Source organism: Chiloscyllium plagiosum, chromosome 41 (genome assembly GCF_004010195.1).
Source record: "Chiloscyllium plagiosum isolate BGI_BamShark_2017 chromosome 41, ASM401019v2, whole genome shotgun sequence".
NCBI classification, from domain to species: Eukaryota; Metazoa; Chordata; class Chondrichthyes; order Orectolobiformes; family Hemiscylliidae; genus Chiloscyllium; species Chiloscyllium plagiosum.
In genome coordinates, this window is record NC_057750.1 from 18,576,373 (window position 1) to 18,597,465 (window position 21,093).

Sequence of the window (21,093 nt, forward strand, 5' to 3'; positions counted from 1 at the left end):
CTTTGCATGGAAGAATTTTTTTTATTGCACGTTCTTTAGAAAAAAAAACAGCGTGAGAGCAGCTAGGAGAAAAGAAGAGATAAAACATGTCCTAGGTTCGATTCTCTTTTACCTTCTTTTTCTCCACCACATCTCCGACTGTCTGAATTTTCTGATCTCTTTCTTTCCACATCTCTTTATAAGCTGTCAAGTCGCAGACTACCTATTGGACTCGTGTTGCAATCTCAAAATTTCCTGGACAGTGTGTAAAACACACCAAATGGTTATCAAAAGCTAAAGAAGAGTTATTGAACTTCAATGTCACAAGTGAAAAATGCAAGTCACAGAGGTGAGTTGGGGTGATCTACAATCATGAGATATTAATGGAGGTTAGCTCAATGCCAAATGTTGGATCATAGAATTCCCCTACAATGTGAAAACCGTCCATTTGACCCAACAAGCTCACATCGATCCTCTGAAGAGCAACCCACCCAGACCCATTCCCGTACCCTATTACTTGACATTTACCCCTGACCAATACACGTAACCTACACATTCATGAACACTATGGGAAATTTAGCAGGGTCAATTCACCTATGCTGCACATATTTAGATTGTGGGAGGAAACTAGAGCTCCGTCAGGAAACCTACACAGACACCGAAGGGAATGTGCAAACTTCACAGACAGTCACCCGAGGCTGGAATCGAACCCGCATCTCTGGTGCTGTGAGATAATAGTGCTATCCCAAAAAGAATTCATATATCAGAGAGTAGTTGAAATGCTGAAAGACATAAAGTGAATTCAGGAGATCTGTAGCACACTTTCGTTTAGCTCCAAAAGACGTGAATGAAGCTATAAGATCGTATAACACATAAGGATTCTTGCCTTCAACCAAAATATAAAACTGGTTTGAAAGTCAGGCAATTACGGAAGATATGATTGATTTAATAGCTCTTTTTGGTAATAATCTGAAATCCAATGGCGTAGTTCCTTCAAACGATGGAAGTTCGAACTTCTCTTTAAATGTGGATAGTCTTTATTTGGATGATAATGTCAGAGTTAAGGAGGGCAGAAAGCATCAATAAGAAGGAATTGTCGAAGCCTTATTCAGAGGGAGGGGCGTGTCCAAAGACACATCACTTGCTAGGTTTTCATCAATATAATAAATGAGCAGACTGGGACTTCCAGGAGTCCACACTTCTATTTATGCTCCACTGTGTACTCGGCGAAAGATTTTAAGTTTAAAATGTATCTGTTCCTGGGATTGATGATCTCGTTTTATTGTAAGTGAATTAGTAAAAACAGTAAATCTGATTAATAACCTTGTTCGACATTTTTCTTCCGACAATATAATTCTGCCTTCGTCTTTCTCTGTATATTTTTGCCCTACTGTCGTTCTACAACTTGAGGGTCTATTTTGTTCTCATTTCCCGAAAGTCAAATTTACTAACTTTCCACCCCCACACCCGTTTCTCTTTTTTTTCCCAGATGCAGACTCACAGACTATCCACCAGACTCCCGCTGTTGTCTCCAGTTCTCCCGGGAAAGAACTGAAACTGAAGTGCACTGTTCAGGGCACTAGTAACCCTGACATGTACTGGTACAGACAAGACTTCGGGAAGGGGCTACGATTTATGTTTTACTCCAGGAGTACAACTCACATAGATCCAGAAGAGCCAGTGGATGGATTCACCGCCAAGAGGCCGAGTGACTCTGAGTTCAACCTGCACACTTCCAGCCTTCGAGTGGATCACTCGGCCGTGTATTACTGCGCCTGGAGTATTCACAGTGACTCAGAGAGAGGGAGCAGCTCAACAAAAACCCCCAAAGCAGCAGGAAGCAGCTGTCAACGAGAACACAAGGTTGGGCTGCATCCTGTTGGGTCTTTTTTCCTGCGGAAGCATGAGTCAGTACAGTAAGAGATGTACATTGACTGAATCGCTGAAAACCCCCAATGTACATGAATTAATCGGAAAAGCAGACGGCTTTCTGAGGCCTGAAAGAGCTCACTGTTTTGTATATGATTTACAAGTCACACAGATACAGGAGTAGGTCATCCGGTCCCTGAATGCAAGTAACATTGAAAGAAAATAATTCAGTCTCTTTGTTACTGCTGCAAACAATCAGAAATTGCATTCACTTTCTTTCGAACCATTTATAAAAGAACAGGAGGACGTTCATTCAACTTTGCTTGAATTGGTCATAGAGGATATCAGGAGTTCAGTCTTGAAGTTTGTGTACAAGGCAATTCATCATATTGTAACTGTTTAGTCATTCAGTTAGATTAGGGCTGGCTTACCTCCTATCTACATTTAACCATTTTTATGTTGCATTTTTCACTGTTGTCATATAATAAGACAGACAGCAATTTCAAAACTCGTGTTTTTGACGACACCACAAACTTGCAAATTAGAAGAAATACTAATCCAGTCTGAAAACAATCTATCCAGGGAGTTATATAAACGCTTTACTGATCCGGTCAAGGCAACATGACAGAAGAAACATCAGCAACGTTGAATCATTTGGCTCCTTCAGACCGTTCCACCATTTACTGAAAGCGTCGCTAATCAGAATGTGACTTTCTTGCCTGATGGCATGTCATTATCTTTCCCCACCACCAGCTCCCACCCTCAATCACTCTTTACTCCTTTATCATGCAAAACCCTCTCGGCCTTGAACATATTCACTGATCTGACCTTAACTACGCTTTGTACAAGTGGATTCCACATGGAATCCAAGAGCATTCTGGAGAAGAAGCTCCTCCCTAAACACGTCATAACCTACGTCTCCTGAGGAAGGCTCACTGGAACCGACACATTAACTCTGATTTCTCTCCTCAGGTGTTCTAGACTTGCTGGGCCTTTCCAGCAATTTCCGTTTTGGCTTCTTAAACCTCCGAAACTTATTTTGGAATTATTTCAGCCCAGTTCCAGAATGGTCATGATCGGGACACTTTTCTCAACACCGAACCCCTCAGAACCTATAATTTGTCAGTGTTATAATTTCTCATTCTTCTAAACTCGAACTTCAAATTTGCTCCGCTATGTTTAGATTAGATTAGATTAGATTACTTACAGTGTGGAAACAGGCCCTTCGGCCCAACAAGTCCACACCGACCCGCCGAAGCGTAACCAACCCAGACCCATTCTCCTACATTTATCCCTTCACCTAACACTACGGGCAATTTAGCGTGGCCAATTCACCTAACCTGCACATTTTTGGATTGTGGGAGGAAACCGGACCACCCGGAGGAAACCCACGCAGACACGGGGAGAATGTGCAAACTCCACACAGAGAGTCGCCTGAGGCGGGAATTGAACCCGGGTCTCTGGCGCTGTGAAGCAGCAGTGCTAACCACTGTGCTACCGTGCCGCCCACTGACTCCTCATGTTGCTGACTCCTCACAGGACATGAAAAGTTTTCTGCAAATAAAGAACCCTGGGATGCTTTTTCCATTTTTTTCAGCCTCAATATTCTACATTGAAAGACATGAGAGCAACGTTTTTGCGGTCTTTACTTTGATTTCCCCTCTAAAACCCTACCATTGTTCTGGAGCAGCTGACATCCGACCTTTCCACATTTTTGTCCTCTGCACCAATCCCTCCGTCTGCATTTCGATCTTCCTGTTGCAGAACGTTCAATCAGAGAATCAGAGATGGTGCTCTCAATGTAATTGGCATCTAGTTCCTCCTAGTCAGAAGGTTCGAGAAGAAGCATTGCGCTTTCAATGTTGCCTCACCAAAGGTAAAGGTTATTTAATAGACAACTTGTATTCAAAGGTGTATCTTTTGCTCATTCTGTTCATCACGCTTCACCTTAACGATCTCCACAATTAAAAACAATCGATTTCCTTTCCTTTTGGTCTCCTTCCTTCTGGCCTCTTTCTGTCTGTCCTTTTCCGAATTAACAGAATTCATGTCTTTTTTTTTCAATCCCTTTCCTTCGTTTTCATTTTTTCACGTCTCCCAAGTGTCCGAATTTTCTGATCTCGTTCTTTCCCTGCCTTCTTCGTGAAATGTGACATCGCAATGTATGCACCAGATTCCCGCTGTAGGCTCCACATTTCCTGAGCGGAGAGTGGAAATAAAATGCACAGTGGAGTGAGCAATTACCCTATGTATATATCGATACAGACAAACCCCGTTTTATTGTGGAGTTGCTCAAATTGTGAATAAAGAAGCGGCGGCTAATGGTTTCACTGATGAGCAACTCCAAGTGTATCCTGGAGACCCCGACCTGCAAATGAATCACTCGGCTGCTTATTACTGCGCCTGGAATCTTCACAGTGGGTCAGACAGATGGAGCAGCTCAACGACAATCCCAAAGGCAGCACAAAACAACTGAAAATGACAGCGTTCATCGTCTTGCCATCCTGTCTGAAATCTTATTAATTGAAGATCAATGGAAATGACAAAAAAGCACTGCAGAAGTGGGACACCAGAAAAGAACAGCTATAAATACCAGGAAACATTGAAAGGTTTGGACGTGCTTTCTATAAGTTAGAAAGAAAAGTGGTGATTCAAGAAATTTAAGATACTGGAATGATCTAATTCAATAGGCATCGGGAGGATATTTGTTCAAATTTGTTCAAGGGCGGAAGAAACGATTCACAATAACGTATAAGAAATTCTGCAGGGAATTCTGGACAATCATCGGTATCCAAAGATTGGTGAGAATGTAGAATTCCCCACTAACACAGCAAGTTGTAGTGAAAGCCGAACTGCCTTTAACCAGGAAAGCCGGATAATCAGATGTGGAGGAAGGACAAAGAAAAAAAAATGCTGATGGAGTGATTCTGGAAAGAAGTTATTGCAGAGCATGAACTGCATGGAGATGTCGGGATAAATAGCTTCTTTCTGTGATAGGCTTTCGATGCATTTAGAATGGGGAGAAGAAATAACTATTATATTTGTAGAGTGCAGGGACTGACGGAGTAAGGGGCGTGCACACGTGTTACTGCAGGAATAAAAGTGAGGGAACGGCATTGGGGTACATAGTCCTCTCCACATTTTGCCCTGGACTGTTGGCAGGTAATTCAAACCAGGATCTGGATTTTCATAAAATCCATTAAAACAGGAATGTAATGACGGCAAAACTTCCAAGCAGGATTATCAAAACGAGCTGATTAAGCATCAGAGAAAGATTGGACAAAACAGTGAAAGACTAAAAGAAATAATCAAGGATATACAGATATAAAAAGGCAAGGTAATAAGAAGCAGAAGGAACGCTGAGACCATGTAACTCATCAATGTCTGAAACACCTCTGAAAAGAAAAACCCAGAGGAAGTCATTCGTGCATTCAGGCCCAATCCAGACTGTTATACAGGATCAAGAGGTGTCCCATTGTGCGCGAATCGAGTCTATTACATAGCAACAAAAGTAAACCATTCAATCCCTCTTTAAGCTGTTACAGACAATCAGAGGACGTCCATCAAAATTCTCCCGACCTTTGCACTAAACCACTTGCACAGGGACAGAAGAAAATCTGTCACACCCTCTGATATTTTACACAGGAAAGGGAGGAGTTCATGCAGAAGTAATTAAGTAGAAATTCACATCACATTAATTGAGAATATGGCTGTGGTTAATAACAGTTCTAGTTTGAAGATACTAAACAGAACATTTCTGGAAATTTTGTGGCACATTGATTGTGGCCCTTCCCATGAAGCCTGGACTCAAATACGACTTGCTCCACAGCTGTATCACAGCACCTACGAACAGGTTGATTGGAAGTGCAGATACCTGCATATCCTATTACAAAAAAATTACTTGCTGCTCTTCTGCTGTAATGGTTATGTCCTTATTTCTGAGTCAGGAGGGTTGGGTTCAATGACTCCTTTAACACAGAGACTTGTTTAATACAATCTCTGAAAATATTTATATCAGGTGGCCAAAGGAACTGAGAGAATGCGTAGGAGTCTCACCGGTTCTCAAAGTGAGACGAGAGAACCGGTAAGAGAGAAGGATGCCTTTATGCTGTTATAGGAATCGCAGTCATCAAAGAGAATGATTAACATCGCTACTTTACCTTTAATTGAAGAAACGACGCATTCAAACCTTTCTTCTTCATTATGACCTTCAGAGTTTCTCCATTGATTTAGAAAAAAACGCTTTGTCCCTTCACAGGACTCCACGCAACAGTTTTCTCTTTTTATTTTATAAATAACGACGTGATTGAAGAATCTAAATGAAATGTTTCATCATTTTGAACATAATAATTCTTGTTACTGAGCTTTTGACTCTGGCTTTCTACCTTTCTCTGAAACACTCTGCGAGGAGGTGTCCTGTCTCTCCAATGCAGAGGAGACCGCTTCAGGAGTAACAGATATAGTAAATGACATGTGTGGAAGTGTAGGTGAAACTTTGATGGATGTGGAAGGCTCCTTTTGGGGAGTCGTGAGGGGGAGGTGTGGGCGCAGGTTTTGCAATTCCTGCGGTGGCAGGGGAAGGTGCCTGGAGGGGAGGGTGGGTTGTTGAGTGGGGGTGGGTGGGTGTCGACCTGACCAGGTAGTCGAGGAGGGAATGTTCTTTGCGGAAAGGGGTGGAGACGGGAATATACCTCTGGTGGTGGGGTCCTTTTGCAGGTGGCGGAAATGGCGGAGGATTATGTGGTGTATACGGAGGTTGGTGGGGTGGAAGTTGAGGACCAGTGGGGTTATGTCCTTGTTGTGGCGTAGGTGCTGGAAGTGGATGAGATGCGCTGAAGGGCATCATTAACCACGTGACAGGAGAAACTGAGTTGGATGATCATCCATGACCTGGCATAAATAACTGCACGGAGGCTGGGTCCCATTAACAAGTCATCCTTTATTACAAGTGTACAGCACACTGGCTGTTCAGAGGACTGTTTATTTGATCTCTAAGACGGAAGGGTCAGCTGTAGTATCTTAGGTTTATTGGCAATTAACGTATACAATAACTCAGAGAGATGGAACACTTCAATAAAAAAAACCAAAAGCAGCAGGAAGCAGCTGTTTTAGGTAAAATTAAAAGGAATCTCTGATGTTTTCCTTCTCTCAGAATTCACATAGTTTTAAAGAGCGACATGAGAAAGTCAGTGAATGATCACGAGAAAAATAACAGCTCTCGTTAGGGTTGAATGGGTGTAAATTGAACTAGGAATTCAGGCGAACATATTTAATTCGAGGATTAATGAAAGAGTGGAACTCTGTGTGACAGGGAGGACACTGAAGCGAGTAACCGACGTATAGATAATAGAAAGGTCGACGATGGATGAATATTGCGAACAGGATGGCACATGAACACATCCGGTGCTGAATGTGGAATTAATTCAGTAAGTAGCTGAAGTCGATTTTCAAAGGGTACAGGAAGTTGACTCCAAGAAAGCTCTATATTACGTTAGAAAGGAGAAGAGCTGGGAATTAGAGAAAAGTTTGGAGACTGAGAGAAAGGAAATCAACTTGCGGTTTATATGATTTGCGATTTACCTCTCCACATAGACTGCAGAAGGCGCTGTAGGACCATGAAATCGTCAGTGACTGGAAATGTTTCAATAGAATCACAGGAACAGGACAAAAACCATACAGTCCCTCAGTTTGGTGCACAATTTAATTCAATTATAGTTCATCTTTATATATCCGCCACCACTCCACGTCCCTCCATAGACAGAAGAATGCATTTTTTCCATTTCAGGCTTGAAATGTCCAAGTTATCAGTATAATTAGTTTGTTATTGGAACATTCAGATTTTTAAAATCGTCTGTGTGACGAAATACTTGCAGATTCCATTCCTGAAAGTCCTAGTCCTAACTATATGCAAAAATGTTATTCTGAATTGCTTTGTCTATTTACTTCATTTGTTTACGACCCCTCTGCAACGTGTGCCTATCTTCACCACTTATACACTATCACAGATAGAAGCACGTGGTTTCTGATAGAGTAGAAAGGAGTGAGCTCACACTGGCATCACTTCCTTCCCATGGTTCTTCCTACTTTTTGAGTGATTTTAAAGAAGCTGGTTTAACTTCCAACACAATTGGACTCTCTTGTCGTTCACTTTCCCATCAGTATAAGAGCGCAATGTCAAAGATATATTTCCCGCTGAGCCTCCTGATTTTAATTCAATGCAAGTAATCTTTCCATGTAATATTTCTTGTTCACAACCTTTTTCAGCATTTATTATCTTTCTGTTTTATAGTTTTCCTTTTGCTCTTTGACCGTCAGAATGTTGCTGTTTATTAATTTATCCCTCACCCTATCTGCTTTTAGATGTGAAAACAAGAACTATCCATCAGACTCCTCTAACTGTTTCCAAAGTTTCAGGGGGAAGCGTGAAACTGAAATGCACAGCGGAGGGAGCTGCTAGCGGTTATATGTACTGGTACAGACAATACCCGGGGAAGGAGCTGCAGCTAATGTTTTACTCTGCAATTGAACAAAATGTGAATAAAGAGGGGTCGGCGGATGGTTTCACCGCCAAGAGACCGAGTGACTCGGATTTTAATCTGGAGTCCTCCGACCTGAAGGTAGATGACTCGGCCATGTATTAGGGTTCACTCTCTTGACCTTCTTCTTTCCTGAGATACACGTGAGAGTTTTACCCATAGCTGGTAACTACATCTTGGAAGCCGAGCTTCTTTGTTTTCTTTAGTTTAGCCGGAGCCTACAGCATTACTCTGGTTTTATCTGTTATCATGAGGATGGCGCCGGATGGAGACACTTTGTTTTCTTTTTTGGGATGTGATGATCTGTTGCCCAACAGTAACTCTTGCACATATTGCTGAATGCTGACCTCTTTCATGCTTATTATTGATGTGTTTTATTGTCGTTATTAAGATAAACTTCACATTCACATTTCAATTTTTGTTTTTGCATTTGCATTTCATGATAAGATTTGAACACCGTTTCCCCAAACAATTAGCCTGGGCATTTGGATTACCGCATAATAAATCTCAGTAATACATCTCGTTGCATTATCACGATACAGCTATGTACCCTGGGCTCTTATTTTAATAAAAACTTCTCCTGCAAGCGACGAGCACCAACAATGAGGAGTGGCAACCAGGCTAACCATTGTATATCAGGCACCAAACTAACACTCTTTATCCTTCACGTCAGACAGATTTGTAATTACAATAGAGTAGCAACTACATGAAGATGACTTAGAGAGGAACAAATTTACTCACTCTGATTGGTTGAAGGAGGCCTGTCCAAATGTTTCTCTCAGGGGCATGGTTTTCAGATTTGCCTCAATGTTTGAAAAGAGCAGGTTGGCTCCTCACAGGACGCACAACTTCTGTTTTCGCTCCTTGCTTATTAGGGTCAAGCAAAAGATGTATCTAGCTCTAGCTCTGGTGATTTTGCTTGACTGTGAGAATATTTGCTAAAATTTACGCCCCATTTTATGTTTCTTCTCTCTCCCCTCTCCCTCCCTTTTCACTTTCCCTTCTTTGTTTTCCTTTCCAAGCAACGGTTTAGCACTCCCTTTGCCCCTGTTTACTGATTTTCCTTTCCATATCTTTCACAGATTATCCGGCAATCACCCACTGGCACCTCAAAAATTCCTGTAGAAGCCGTGCATCTTAAGTGCACTGTGCAGGGCGCCAGCACTGGCCGAATGTTTTGGTGCACACAAGACGCGGGGAAGGATCTGCAACTGATGTTTCACTCCCTTACAGCACAACGCGTGGATCCAGAGCAGCCGGTGGATGGTTTCATCACTGAGCGACTGAGTAACACCGCATTCGACACAAAGATCACAAAGCTGTGGGTAACTCACTCGGCCGTGTATTTCTGTACCTGGAGTCTTCACAGTGACTCAGCGCAGCACAACAAGCAAACCCCCCAAACAGCACAAAACAGCTTGAATAAATTGAAACAGCGGGTAGCATCTGTTTGGTCAAATTGTGAACAACAAGACGTGAAAGCACAAAAAGTGACAGATTAAACAGGAGAGATATAAATCAAGGAAAAGCACAAGCAAGATGGAAGAGAACACAGAAAGGACAAGGGAAACGAATGCACGAACGGTAGGAAGAATGCATGTGGAGTGCACACATTTGGTAAAGTGATATCGAGAATGAAGGATGCTCAATAACTGGATAGGCAAGAGCAGGTGCGATGTTTCTGCTTAATGCTAAGAAAATCAAATTTATATTGTTCACAAGAGCGACAAGGATGAGCAGCTTTGGTTCAGGGATAGTCTAGAGAAAACTGTGTTGCTTTACAATATTTCTTTAAGCTGACGAGGAACGTTTATAGAATAGAAGCAGTCTGTGTAGGCAAAATATTGCTCTGATCTAGAATCCAGCATTTTGAAGTTACTGTTAATAGTTACCATGAATTATACTGAAGAACTTAACCAATATAATTTTTCAGGAAAATCGCAAAGGAGGAAGGGTAACTCGGTTGCGATGGGCTATATGGCTTCCTTGTTATCTGACAAAAGGGGAGGCTAGGAGTCAGTTCATAAAGTCGAAGTTGTCCGAGCTTCAAGCACTTGGCGTGGATGCATTTGCTTCTAATCAAATTTGAATTCAGGAACAACCATAAGTTGCAGTTGTGTCAAATCACTTGTCTTATAGTCTTTAATATGTTTGATTTTTAAAATTCAATGAAATAGTTACTAATGTTTGTCTCTGCTTCTTCGATAGAATCATAGAATCCCTACAGTGCAGGTAGAGGTCATTAGGCTCAATGAATTTCACCGTCCCTCCGAAGAATATCGTACAAAAATCCATCTCACAACTCTAACCCCATAACCCTACATCTACCCTGACTAACCCAGCTAGCCTGCACATCCCTGGATATCACAGGGCAATTTAGCTTGGCCAATCCATCTGACATGCACATTTTTGTAATGAGGGAGGAAACTGGAGCACCCAGAAGAAACCCAAACTGCCCCAAAAGCAGCAAGTGCAAGCCATTGCCACTCGCTGTGTAATCTATTTCTTCCTCTCATTCCACCTGTATAGGTTTACTAAAACATTATATTTGGGTACCATCATTCTTGCATCTTCAACTAATGGGATTTTTTTTCTGTCTGTAATTTAGCGAAACCTGTTAGAATCTAGCATTCCTGTATCAGATCTCCCCTTAGCCTCCTTTACTTGATAAACAAGAAGCCCTGCATCTTCATCCTAATCTTCATCTTAAGAGTAAGACCCTAATGCAGTGTAGGCAAGGCGTCAGACTTACGACAGAGTAAGATCTCACCCCTGCATCTTCATCCTAATCTTCATTTTAAGAGTAAGACCCTAATGCAGTGTAGGCAAGGCGTCAGACTTACGACAGAGTAAGATCTCACAATAATCTAGCGCAAAGTCTAAGGCATTTCGGCTTCGGAACAATATCTAGGTTGAGAGTCGAACATTTCTAATTACTTCTGCAGCGGAATTGCTGAGATGACCTCAGAGATTAGTCTCTGTACTCCATCAGGATTTCGCAAGATTAGCACAAACAATTGCCGTGTTCGGCATTGGTTCAGTCTGTTTATTTCCGTTTTCTAATCAAATGATCTTCAGATTATATCCGGCTGCAATTTCCTTGAGTGACACAATTTCATTGATAACATATTATCTACCTGCACCTCCTCACCAGAAGCATAAGACATATCTCCTCCAGAAATGCCTTTTATCCTACTCACATTATGGCTAGGAAATTGGATTTTTTATTTTAGCTTTAGGCGCTTAGATATAATTTGCCAATAGTAAAACTGGGGTAAACACTGAACCAATATCCAATGAAAGCAGTAATGACTTTAAAACACATAGATACATAACTGAATGGGTGGGTGGTGAAAAATGAAGAATTTTCAGGTCTTTTGGCAAAAGGCAGGGGCAGGATCTACTTGGATGATCCTTTAAAGAGCTATCAGTATCACGTAGCGCCAAATGACCTCTTTTATGTTTTAAATCTGATCTGGATTCAGAGTGCACCCATTGTCATCCTGCCTTCACTGGCGACTTCTATTCGACCAGGAAAACGCCTCAGGCTGGAATGTCGTTTGGACGGGGTGGGTTTGAGAAACTATATCAAATAAAGGCAAAATACTATGGATGTTGGAAATCTGAAAGACAGAGCGTGCCGGAGAAGCTCAGCAGGTCTGGTAGCAGCTATGGAGAAAGAAACAGAGTTACATTTCATGTCCGGTATCATTTCTTTAAAATCCGATATGACTTCTTCAGCAACTACAATATGTCCCGGTACAGCAGTGATCCAGCTGTAATGCAAGGAGCGTTCAATGGTTATACTTGGCTGCAGGCCTGATTTTGAGAGGTGATTTTCTATCCAGGAAGCAAGAAATGCAGCTCACAAAATGAACAGCGTTAGTGGACGAGAATTTGCGACCACTTCGACGAGGTGAGTAAGGTAAAATGGTGAACACTTAGCACAGGAAATCTCTAAAACTTTCTCAACATCCTTTGCATCATGGGCCTGTTGACGCGTGCACAGTATACTGAAATAAGGGAGTACAATGTTTCTGCGGCACTGTTCATGACCTGGGATATTGCAAAGCACATTACAACTATCCATCGTCTCTTTGGTGGTATGGCTCATCACTACTTGTGACATACTGTAAAAGGTTTAATCAGAAATGTAGCAGAAAGAAAGAACACAAATTCCGTTTCTTAATTCATGTTAATTGGGTATAGGAAATTTTCCTCAAAACTTTCACACTGCCAAAACCGCAGTATCATATCGACAACACATCACATTCCTGACAATAATGCATTCCCTTAATATTGGCCCATAGACAGGACAGCAAGCACTCCGAATTGCGCCTGTGTCCACCTTTGTGCTCTAATATCTGAGATAGCACTTTAATCACAACCCTCTGATTTTGAGGATGGGGAGGGACTTTTTAAATCTAAATAACTGCCCTTTATTCATCTAAAATAATTTTATATATACTGTCCACAGTTACAAATGCAGTTCAGTTTGCACAGTTGTACATCAAGGACACAACAAACAGTGAAGTTGGATTCTTTCTAACAAACCAAAACCATCCCTTACTTGCACAGACTATAGTTATATGCATTTGAGACGCCGGGAGGGTCCTATAACTGAACGGGCCCCATTTATCTTCTATAGGAAGTCCTCAGACAATGGTCTTTTCCAAATGTGCCTTGCCGGTAGTGGGTCCCGCCGCACATCGTCCTGGACTTTGGAATGTGCCAGTTTGCAACACTCTGAGGAGGTGAACTCTTGTTTTGGAAGACCAACAGGTTTCGGGCAGACCAAAGAGCATCTTTTACCGAGTTGATGATCTTTCAAGCATAGTTGATGATCAACTCCTTGTGCATCTGGAATCGCAGAGCACCCAGTCTTGTGTCAGGGAGATGCTCAGGACAACCCTCCATACAAAGCATCTTCAGATTTCCTTTGCAAAGGTACACTCATCAAAGCTACTCTGCCTGTGATGGCAAATGGCGTAGTTTTTACTCACATTTACTTTACTTTAAGCCCTGAAGAAGGGCTACACCCGAAACGTCGACTTCTCCACTTCCTGATGCTGCCTGGCTTGCTGGGTTCTTCCAGCTTCCTGTTATCTACCTTGGATTCCAGTATCTGCAGTTTTTTTTGTCTCTAACATTGACTTCACTGGTACATTCAATTCAGTCAAGTTCGCTGTATGGATTATAGAATAATGATTATTGATGTCATGCAATGTTGCGTGAAATGAAATACCAGGTCGTTTTCAACACGCTTTGAAATCCAGCAAAACACAGATTAACCACTGCACGTCCGTGCACTAGTTTATTTCATGCAAACATACATACGTAATACGTACACGTCATTTCCGGCGCCACTTGTGCACCAAGGCTGAGGTTCATTCACATTCGAATCACTGGGCGTGAGGACACGCTCATAAGAGGCATCAGTTTTGGTATTTTCCATTCAAATATGCACGCATTTTGCAAGGTTTTTACTTTTTTGCTTTTCCTGCCATGTAAGTATCCTGCATGCAATAATACGGGAAGGTCGAAGCGATTGCGAGAAATGTATCCAATTTTGCTGAGGGTGCAAAGTCAGGAAGGAATCAACATACCGAGGACGAAAAAAGGTTGCTAAGATATATAGATAACAATTAAATCGACAACACCATGGACGGTGGAGTATAATGTAGGAAAGTTTTAGGTTATTCCCTTGAGTACTAAGACGAGAAACGCACAACAAACCTTTACAAGCGTGAAACGTCTAATGTTAATGTTCGGGAGACATGACTGGATTCTTACAAGGAAATTCGGTGTGCAGGTTACAGCAAGAAATTGGGAAGCCAAATAGCATATTGTTCTTTACTGTAAGGGAACGAAACACACACAAACAAAACAGCTAAGAATTGCTGCAACTAAATAAGGTTTTGGTGAGACAATATCATGAAAAAATGTGTGCAATACTGGTCTTCATGCCTAGTGAATCAGTGTAGAATGTGCAGAGAAAACCAGCTAGATTGGTTCCTGGAATGATACTGGTGTCTTGTAAGAGGCTGAATAAATTGGTTAATAGACTTTATTGTCCGCATGTTTAAAAATTAATCCACCTGTTGGGCGTACGACACACATCTGAAACATGTTGGACTTCAAGCCCAGAGTATGGACACTACCACTTTATGAGCTGGTGATTATACGAGTGGGAGCTAATTGCATTATTGTTCGCGTTTGTTGGCATTAATCAGTGAGGTTTTCCTACAACTAACCAATCGATGAACCATTCTTCTTCTGTGCGATACGATCTTCTGAAGCCTCTTCATTTTTCTTTAGGCCTAACGGAAGGATTGCAACCTGTGCAGAGTCCCCTCAGACTGGTGACAGCAAAGGACAAGTTGGCGACAATTAACTGCAACGAGCGTGAAAGCACTCCTCAATCCATGTTCTGGTACCGGCAATCGGCTGGCCAGGGCCTCACGTTGATCGGGTACATTCAGTACGGAGGAGCAATCCACTACGAGGAGAAGGATCAGAGCCGTTTTGAAATCACTGGAGATGGCGATAGAAACTCTGTTTTGAAGCTCCCCAAAGCCGCACCTGCAGATTCAGCGATGTATTTCTGTGCGACTACTGATACACAGCGGTGCAGTCTGTAACAACGTCCCGTCAAAAACCCCACCACCCTCTCAAGGAATGGAGAAAGATGTTACATTTCTGTAGGGACTTCTTGAAGTCTCAACAGGACTCAGTCGATAACATAACAGAAAAATCAATGCTTTAGAATCCAGACAGCTGAAATAAAAATAGCAAATAATGGGAATGCTCACCAAATCTGGAAGTGCCTGTGGAGATTTTTAATCTTTCAAATTGAGCTTCTGAAGAAAGGCTCTCTTTGCAAATTCTGCCCTTAATATTTATGCCCTATAAACGTTTCATTGGTTTGTCCAATCTGTAAAGTCCAAGGACACAGAAAGATTAGGGCAAGATTAATAGAGCAAGAATGAGGCAATGACGTTATTCATATCTCAGTGATTTTTGCTTGTGCGTTCATAGCTGTCACTCCGACAAAGCAACCCTCCCTCTGTTCTTTCTTTACGACAGTGTGGCGTTCTCTTGGTATTACCCACATGATGGTGCTGCAGTCTTTCTGTCCTGACCCTCGCACATTCTAACACCGCCAGAGCTGGCCCATGACAGCGCAGCGTTCCGTCTGTTACCGACCTTTGGACTGTATTCCGTTCGATCTTATCCTCATTGTTCACAGCTGTACGCTGTCGAGATTCAATTCTTAATCGTGAAAAAACTGGCACCGTCAAATGCTATCAACAAATAAAAACATCTCTTAGAAATGAAAGACGGCACTCTTATTTGATCCGTTGAGCAGAGATTAAGAGAAAGAATGACAAAGATGTTCTAAGATGTAGGATTTAGGAACACATTAAAAGAAAAGAGAGAATAATTACAGTTAAGGGGATTTCTGAAATTTCGACTCTCAGTGGTGGAATGACGGATGTCAGGGCAATGTTCAAAAGATAGCAATTGGAAATCTCAGCGATCTCTGTGGATTTTATGAATTTGTGGGTGTTACAGAGAAGCTGTGCAGATCAAAGAAGTTAAATTATAATCATTATTCGTTGTACCAAAATTGCTGAAGGTAGATGTAAATACATCCACCTAACAGATAGGTGACATGAGGCTTAGTCTGAGCCTATCATCTGACAGTTTGCAGTCCGGTTTCTTCAGCCTCTGTAGCATTGCAGCAGCAGGTGGCAATATTGCACCATCCATCGTCAATCCCTATCGGAACTTGCATTCATGCCGTATTCATTTCCGGTGGACGAAAATGAGACTATATTAGGTGGCGTGCAGAAGAAAGGAAGACCTTAAATGATGAGAGAAATCAGTGTGAAAAAGCAGACGACTATGCAAATAAGCAATGCCATCGGCTGAAACGTTCAATTTGCTACTTCCGTGATCCGACCTCTTGATTGACTGAACACTTTTAAGTTCAAATAGTGGCAACTGGTAGCGTTTATACTGACAGGGGAGGGGATTCCCTGCTGCCCTCTTGCCGCGAAGTAATGTTGTCTCTCAGCTCTTGTGAAAGGCGATAGCAATTTCAGCTATTTACATCTACCTTCAGCAATTTTGGTACAACGAATAATGATTATAATTTAACTTCTTTAATCTGCACAGCTTCTCTGTAACACCCACAAATTCATAAAATCCACAGAGATCGCTGAGATTTCCAATTGCTATCTTTTGAACATTGCCCTGACATCCGTCATTCCACCACTGGGAGTCGAAATTTCAGAAATCCCCTTAACTGTAATTATTCTCTCTTTTCTTTTAATGTGTTCCTAAATCCTACATCTTAGAACATCTTTGTCATTCTTTCTCTTAATCTCTGCTCAACGGATCAAATAACAGTCTTTGTCACTTTGCATTCGGACATCGTATTTAGTCTTAGTGCAAGCTACTGAAACCCCATTTAGTAACAGCAAAACGGGAAATTGCAATACCCACAAGTTGGCGTATATTCATTACTACTTTCCAAAATGGGATTAGATCAAGATTGGGGTAATTTTGCACTGAATGGGCTCCTGTTATGTTGGGTAAATCTATTATTAGAAACAGTGTTACTTCTTTAGATCGAATATAGGGATTCAGAGTGCACACAAGTGTTGTCCTGATTTCACCACAGCTTCTATTGTTTCGAGAAAGCCCTCAATCTGGGTTGCAGTTTCATGCGAACGAGTCTAAGGAACAACACCATATTCTACACTATGAGTAGGCAAAACTTGGCAGATAGAAAAATATGAGATTGTAAATTTTAGTAAGAAGAATGGAAGGTCTGAATATTAAAAGCCTGCAGATTGTTGTAACACAAAAGGGTTTGGAGTTTTTTGTGCGTAAATCACAAAAAGCTGCCATACAGGATCAACGGATAATGGCCAGGCAAATGTACAAAACAGAAATTGCTGGAAACGTTCAGCAGAATTTGTGGAGAGGAATCAGAGTTAACGTATCAAGTTGAATGACCATTCCTCAGAATTGCAGTTCTTTCGCTATTTATAAGACATGTTGGTCTTTAAATCAAAGAAAAGGTTGCATACAAAATAGGGAGACACTGCTAATAATATAGAAGCACTAGTCAAACCATGCTTACAATACTATGTACAGTTTTGCTCTCCCTAGCTAAGGAAAGATATACAGAAATTGGAGGCAATGCAGAGAAAATTAACTAGGCTGATTCTGGATGTGAGTGATTATTTTCTGAGGAGAGATTAAGTAAATTCGGCTTGCTCTCATTGGTGTTGAGACAAATGAGGAAAGACGTTATTGCGTTTGAGTCGAAGACCAGAAATCGTATCTCAGAGTAAGTGGAGACCCACGTAAGACAGAAACGAGGAAGAAAGTTTCCTCACAGTGTGAAGACAATCTGTTGCATTCTTTACCGCAGAGGGCTGTTAACATTGGATCATTAAGACTAAAGTAGACAGTTTTTAAATCTGTTATGAAGATGTGGCTACATCATACCTTTAAGAACGTTAAAAGCCAACAGACAGTACCAAGTATTCACGACAATATACAATGTAGCATGCGATCCAACAGTTAATGTAGTGATTGCCTGGGCACAAAAACAGATTCAATTTAGGCCAATCAGTTTATACACCCAAAATGCCAAATTCCAATCAAGTTTGAATTTAGTATTTTGACGATCTTAAAAGCCAATGACACAAACCAATGCTTTGGGGGTATAAGACTGGGAAAAATTGAATAGTTGGGAGCAGAACTGCTACCAGACCAATAGGGTTAGACTGCAAGTCAGAACTGACTGTGAGTTACCTGTCTAGAGAAGGAATTTATACAGAGTAAGACATCGACACCTACCTGGAGACCAAATCTGCAAAGAGAAGATCCAACTCTTGGTTGGTTTTGTAATTTAAATATTTAGGTAAACCTTAATCTGGGGTTTTATTGGAATGATATTATAAGAGACAAGATAAAAGATAGTTGAGAGGAAGGGATTGTAAATAGTTGTTAGTTAATTATTCTCTGTTATACTTCAAGAAATAAAGTTGATAATTTTTACTTTAAATAGCTCTTGGCTTCTCGGATTTTCACAGATTACTGCACGGGATAAATCTATGTTGCTGTTTTAAGTTAAGCAGGAGGGTTTTTGTAACAAATCAGGGAGAAGACAGGAAAGAGGAATTGAGGATTTACTTATCCTCCATGAATAGTGGAGCAGGTTTGATTGACTGAATGACCTAATTGTACTCCTGTCTCCGAATAAAGGAATGGGGGAGGTGAGACAGATGGTTATGGTGGCTGTGGGCTTGATTTCAGGAAGTGTTTTGCCGTTCAGCTCGACGCTGCAAGCAATGAACTAAACCTGCGACTGAAGAACACTGAGGGGACAAACTATGTGCTCTATTTCTGCTGGGAAAGGCAGGTGTAGCTGTACAAATTTACCACAGGAACAGAAAAACTCCATTTTCTCAACACCCTCTTGTTATGAACCAGGCCAGACTCCCTCAAGACATTTCAAGAAAGTAGCCTGGACCCTGACTTTTTTTAGTTGTTTTAAGCAGATGCAAAGTGGACATTCTCGGAATGATGTAGCTGATTAAGCCACTCAGTTTTAAACAGACCAGAATTCATTTTCGGACTACCAAATGAAATACTAACGAAAGAGAACAGAATGTAGAATAATTTAAGCTACCTGAAAACCCAGTGGACTCTATCGCAACTTAATGATGCTGTTACAATTTCCAGCTACATCCCCATAAACACACCTCCTTTGCGTAAATTAAAACACAGGTTCTTACAGGAGGGATGTTAGAGAGGTACAGTTAGGGATCATTTCACTCCAGCAGCCCTTTCTCTAGGTCCCCAGCTAAAATCTAAACAAAACTAAAAAAATCCCTGTGCTGGAAGAATTGGCCACTCCCCTTTCATTGTACAAGTGGCGTTTTTAATCTAAAAGCGTTTTTCCCTAATTGTTGCCAAAGACAGGATCTGTTAGCTATAATTGAAGTGGCCTTAGCCAAGACAAATCGGAACCTCTGCTTTTTAACGCACCTGTTGGAAAAAATCAGGACAACATAACCTTGTTAAAAGAGCAGCATCGTCACACTCTGCATCAGGAGTCTATCAAAACCTGCGCAACTCTGAACTAATGTGTGTCTGTTATGGGATGGCCCAATGAACATTACACTCAGTTTACCACATTGTCTGAAGTAGAGTTACATTCATAGTTCGAAAGTACCAACAAAGGCCAAAAACTACTGCTATTCCTTACGTCAACGGATAATTATGAGTGTATCATCAAATGGTCATTGCCGCTCATTTCTGATAACCCTTCACTTCCTTCAAGAACAGGAATCTATCTCCACTGCTAGAAAGAGAAAGAAACCATTGACTCTTCTTCGGGTAAAGCGTCCCAAAGTTTCACAACCTCCCAAAGAAGACGTTTTACCCCACCTCTGTTTCGAATGGGAACTTCATTATTAAACAGTGACCTGTAGTTCCGAAAACTTCGGGAACAAATTTACACAGAGACGTCCCAAACATGCGAGGAAGACCGCATCGCTTTATTCCTATTAATTAAGGGACAGAAAAATGTCCTGTTTTAAATGCAGACAGTATATCAGTATTATGAGAAAGTATGGACTGCGAATGCTGGAGATTAGAGTCAAAGATTGTGATGCTGGAAAGCACAGCCGGACAGATAGCTTCCGATCTGCAGGGGAGTTGATGTTTCGGGCATAAATCTTTCATCAGGGCTTATATCCGAAACGTCGACTCTCCTGCTCATCGGCCTCAGCATATTACCTGCATATATGTTGTAGTACCCGAGGTGGAAATATAACCTAGGACCTAATGCTTGAGAGGTCACACCATGGCTCAATGAATAATACCTCACACAAGTTGTTGCGTGCGCAAAACATTTTGGCAAACACACCAATGCAACTTGTCTGATGCCTTGTTCTCAAAGTAGTCATGCTGTAGACATCACAGACCCCCGATTGCTCCAGTTATGTGAAGCAGTGTGAAAACAAGGCAAGTGGCGACACGTTTTAATAGTCCAGGAAAGCACACAAGAATCAACACGCACCTCTACACCAGCATGTAAATTTGGCTATGTCATCCGGATTAATGTCATTTCCGGGGCAGGGTTCGGCTTTTGGACCCACACAACCGTCAGGCAGAATTACAATCACTGAGCGTGAGGAGATGTTCATTGCAGCAATGTGCTTCTTTCCAAATATGCAAACGTATTGCCTCACTTTTATCTTTGTTCTTTTTCTTCCGTGTAAGTACCTTACTGAAGATTCTGTTCATGATTAAGACCGAGAGAAATGTATCAAATTTTACTTATCATTCAAAATCAGGAGAGAATTAATATATGTGGATGACTGACAGGCAGCAAATATAAACACTTTAAGTTAGTTACTAATAAATTGGATAATAATGGAAAATGTGAGATTATTTTATTTAGTTGCAAGAAATTTCCAAATGTTCATGGTAAGGGGAACTTGATCTTAAGTGGAAAGCAAATGGAATGTTGGCGTTTACTAGAAAAGAGCAAAGTAAGAAACACTTTCTGCAGCTAAATAAGACTGTGGTGACAACCCACCATATCATTACTGTGCAATTTACCTGTACCCTCTGTTGTTTGTAAGAGGGAATTCCTGACGGAGCTTCACTGCGAAAA

At 41.4% G+C, this 21,093-nt stretch overlaps 1 protein-coding gene and 1 gene segment (V, D, J or C); both read left to right on the plus strand.

Annotated features, from left to right (window-relative positions):
• The first annotated feature begins 1,164 nt into the window (after positions 1-1,164).
• Positions 1,165-21,093, plus strand: part of LOC122542912 (immunoglobulin kappa light chain-like) — a 206,450-nt gene continuing 186,521 nt past the window's right edge. Inside the window, exons 1-2 of the mRNA XM_043681057.1 lie at positions 1,165-1,263; positions 1,469-1,759. Coding sequence (XP_043536992.1) covers positions 1,227-1,263; positions 1,469-1,759 — 328 coding nt within the window. The 5' untranslated portion in view covers positions 1,165-1,226. The remainder of the gene's footprint in view (positions 1,264-1,468; positions 1,760-21,093) is intronic.
• On the plus strand, positions 13,751-15,080 carry LOC122542916. The segment is given in 2 exon segments: positions 13,751-13,891; positions 14,703-15,080. Coding segments are annotated over 2 exon segments (369 nt in total).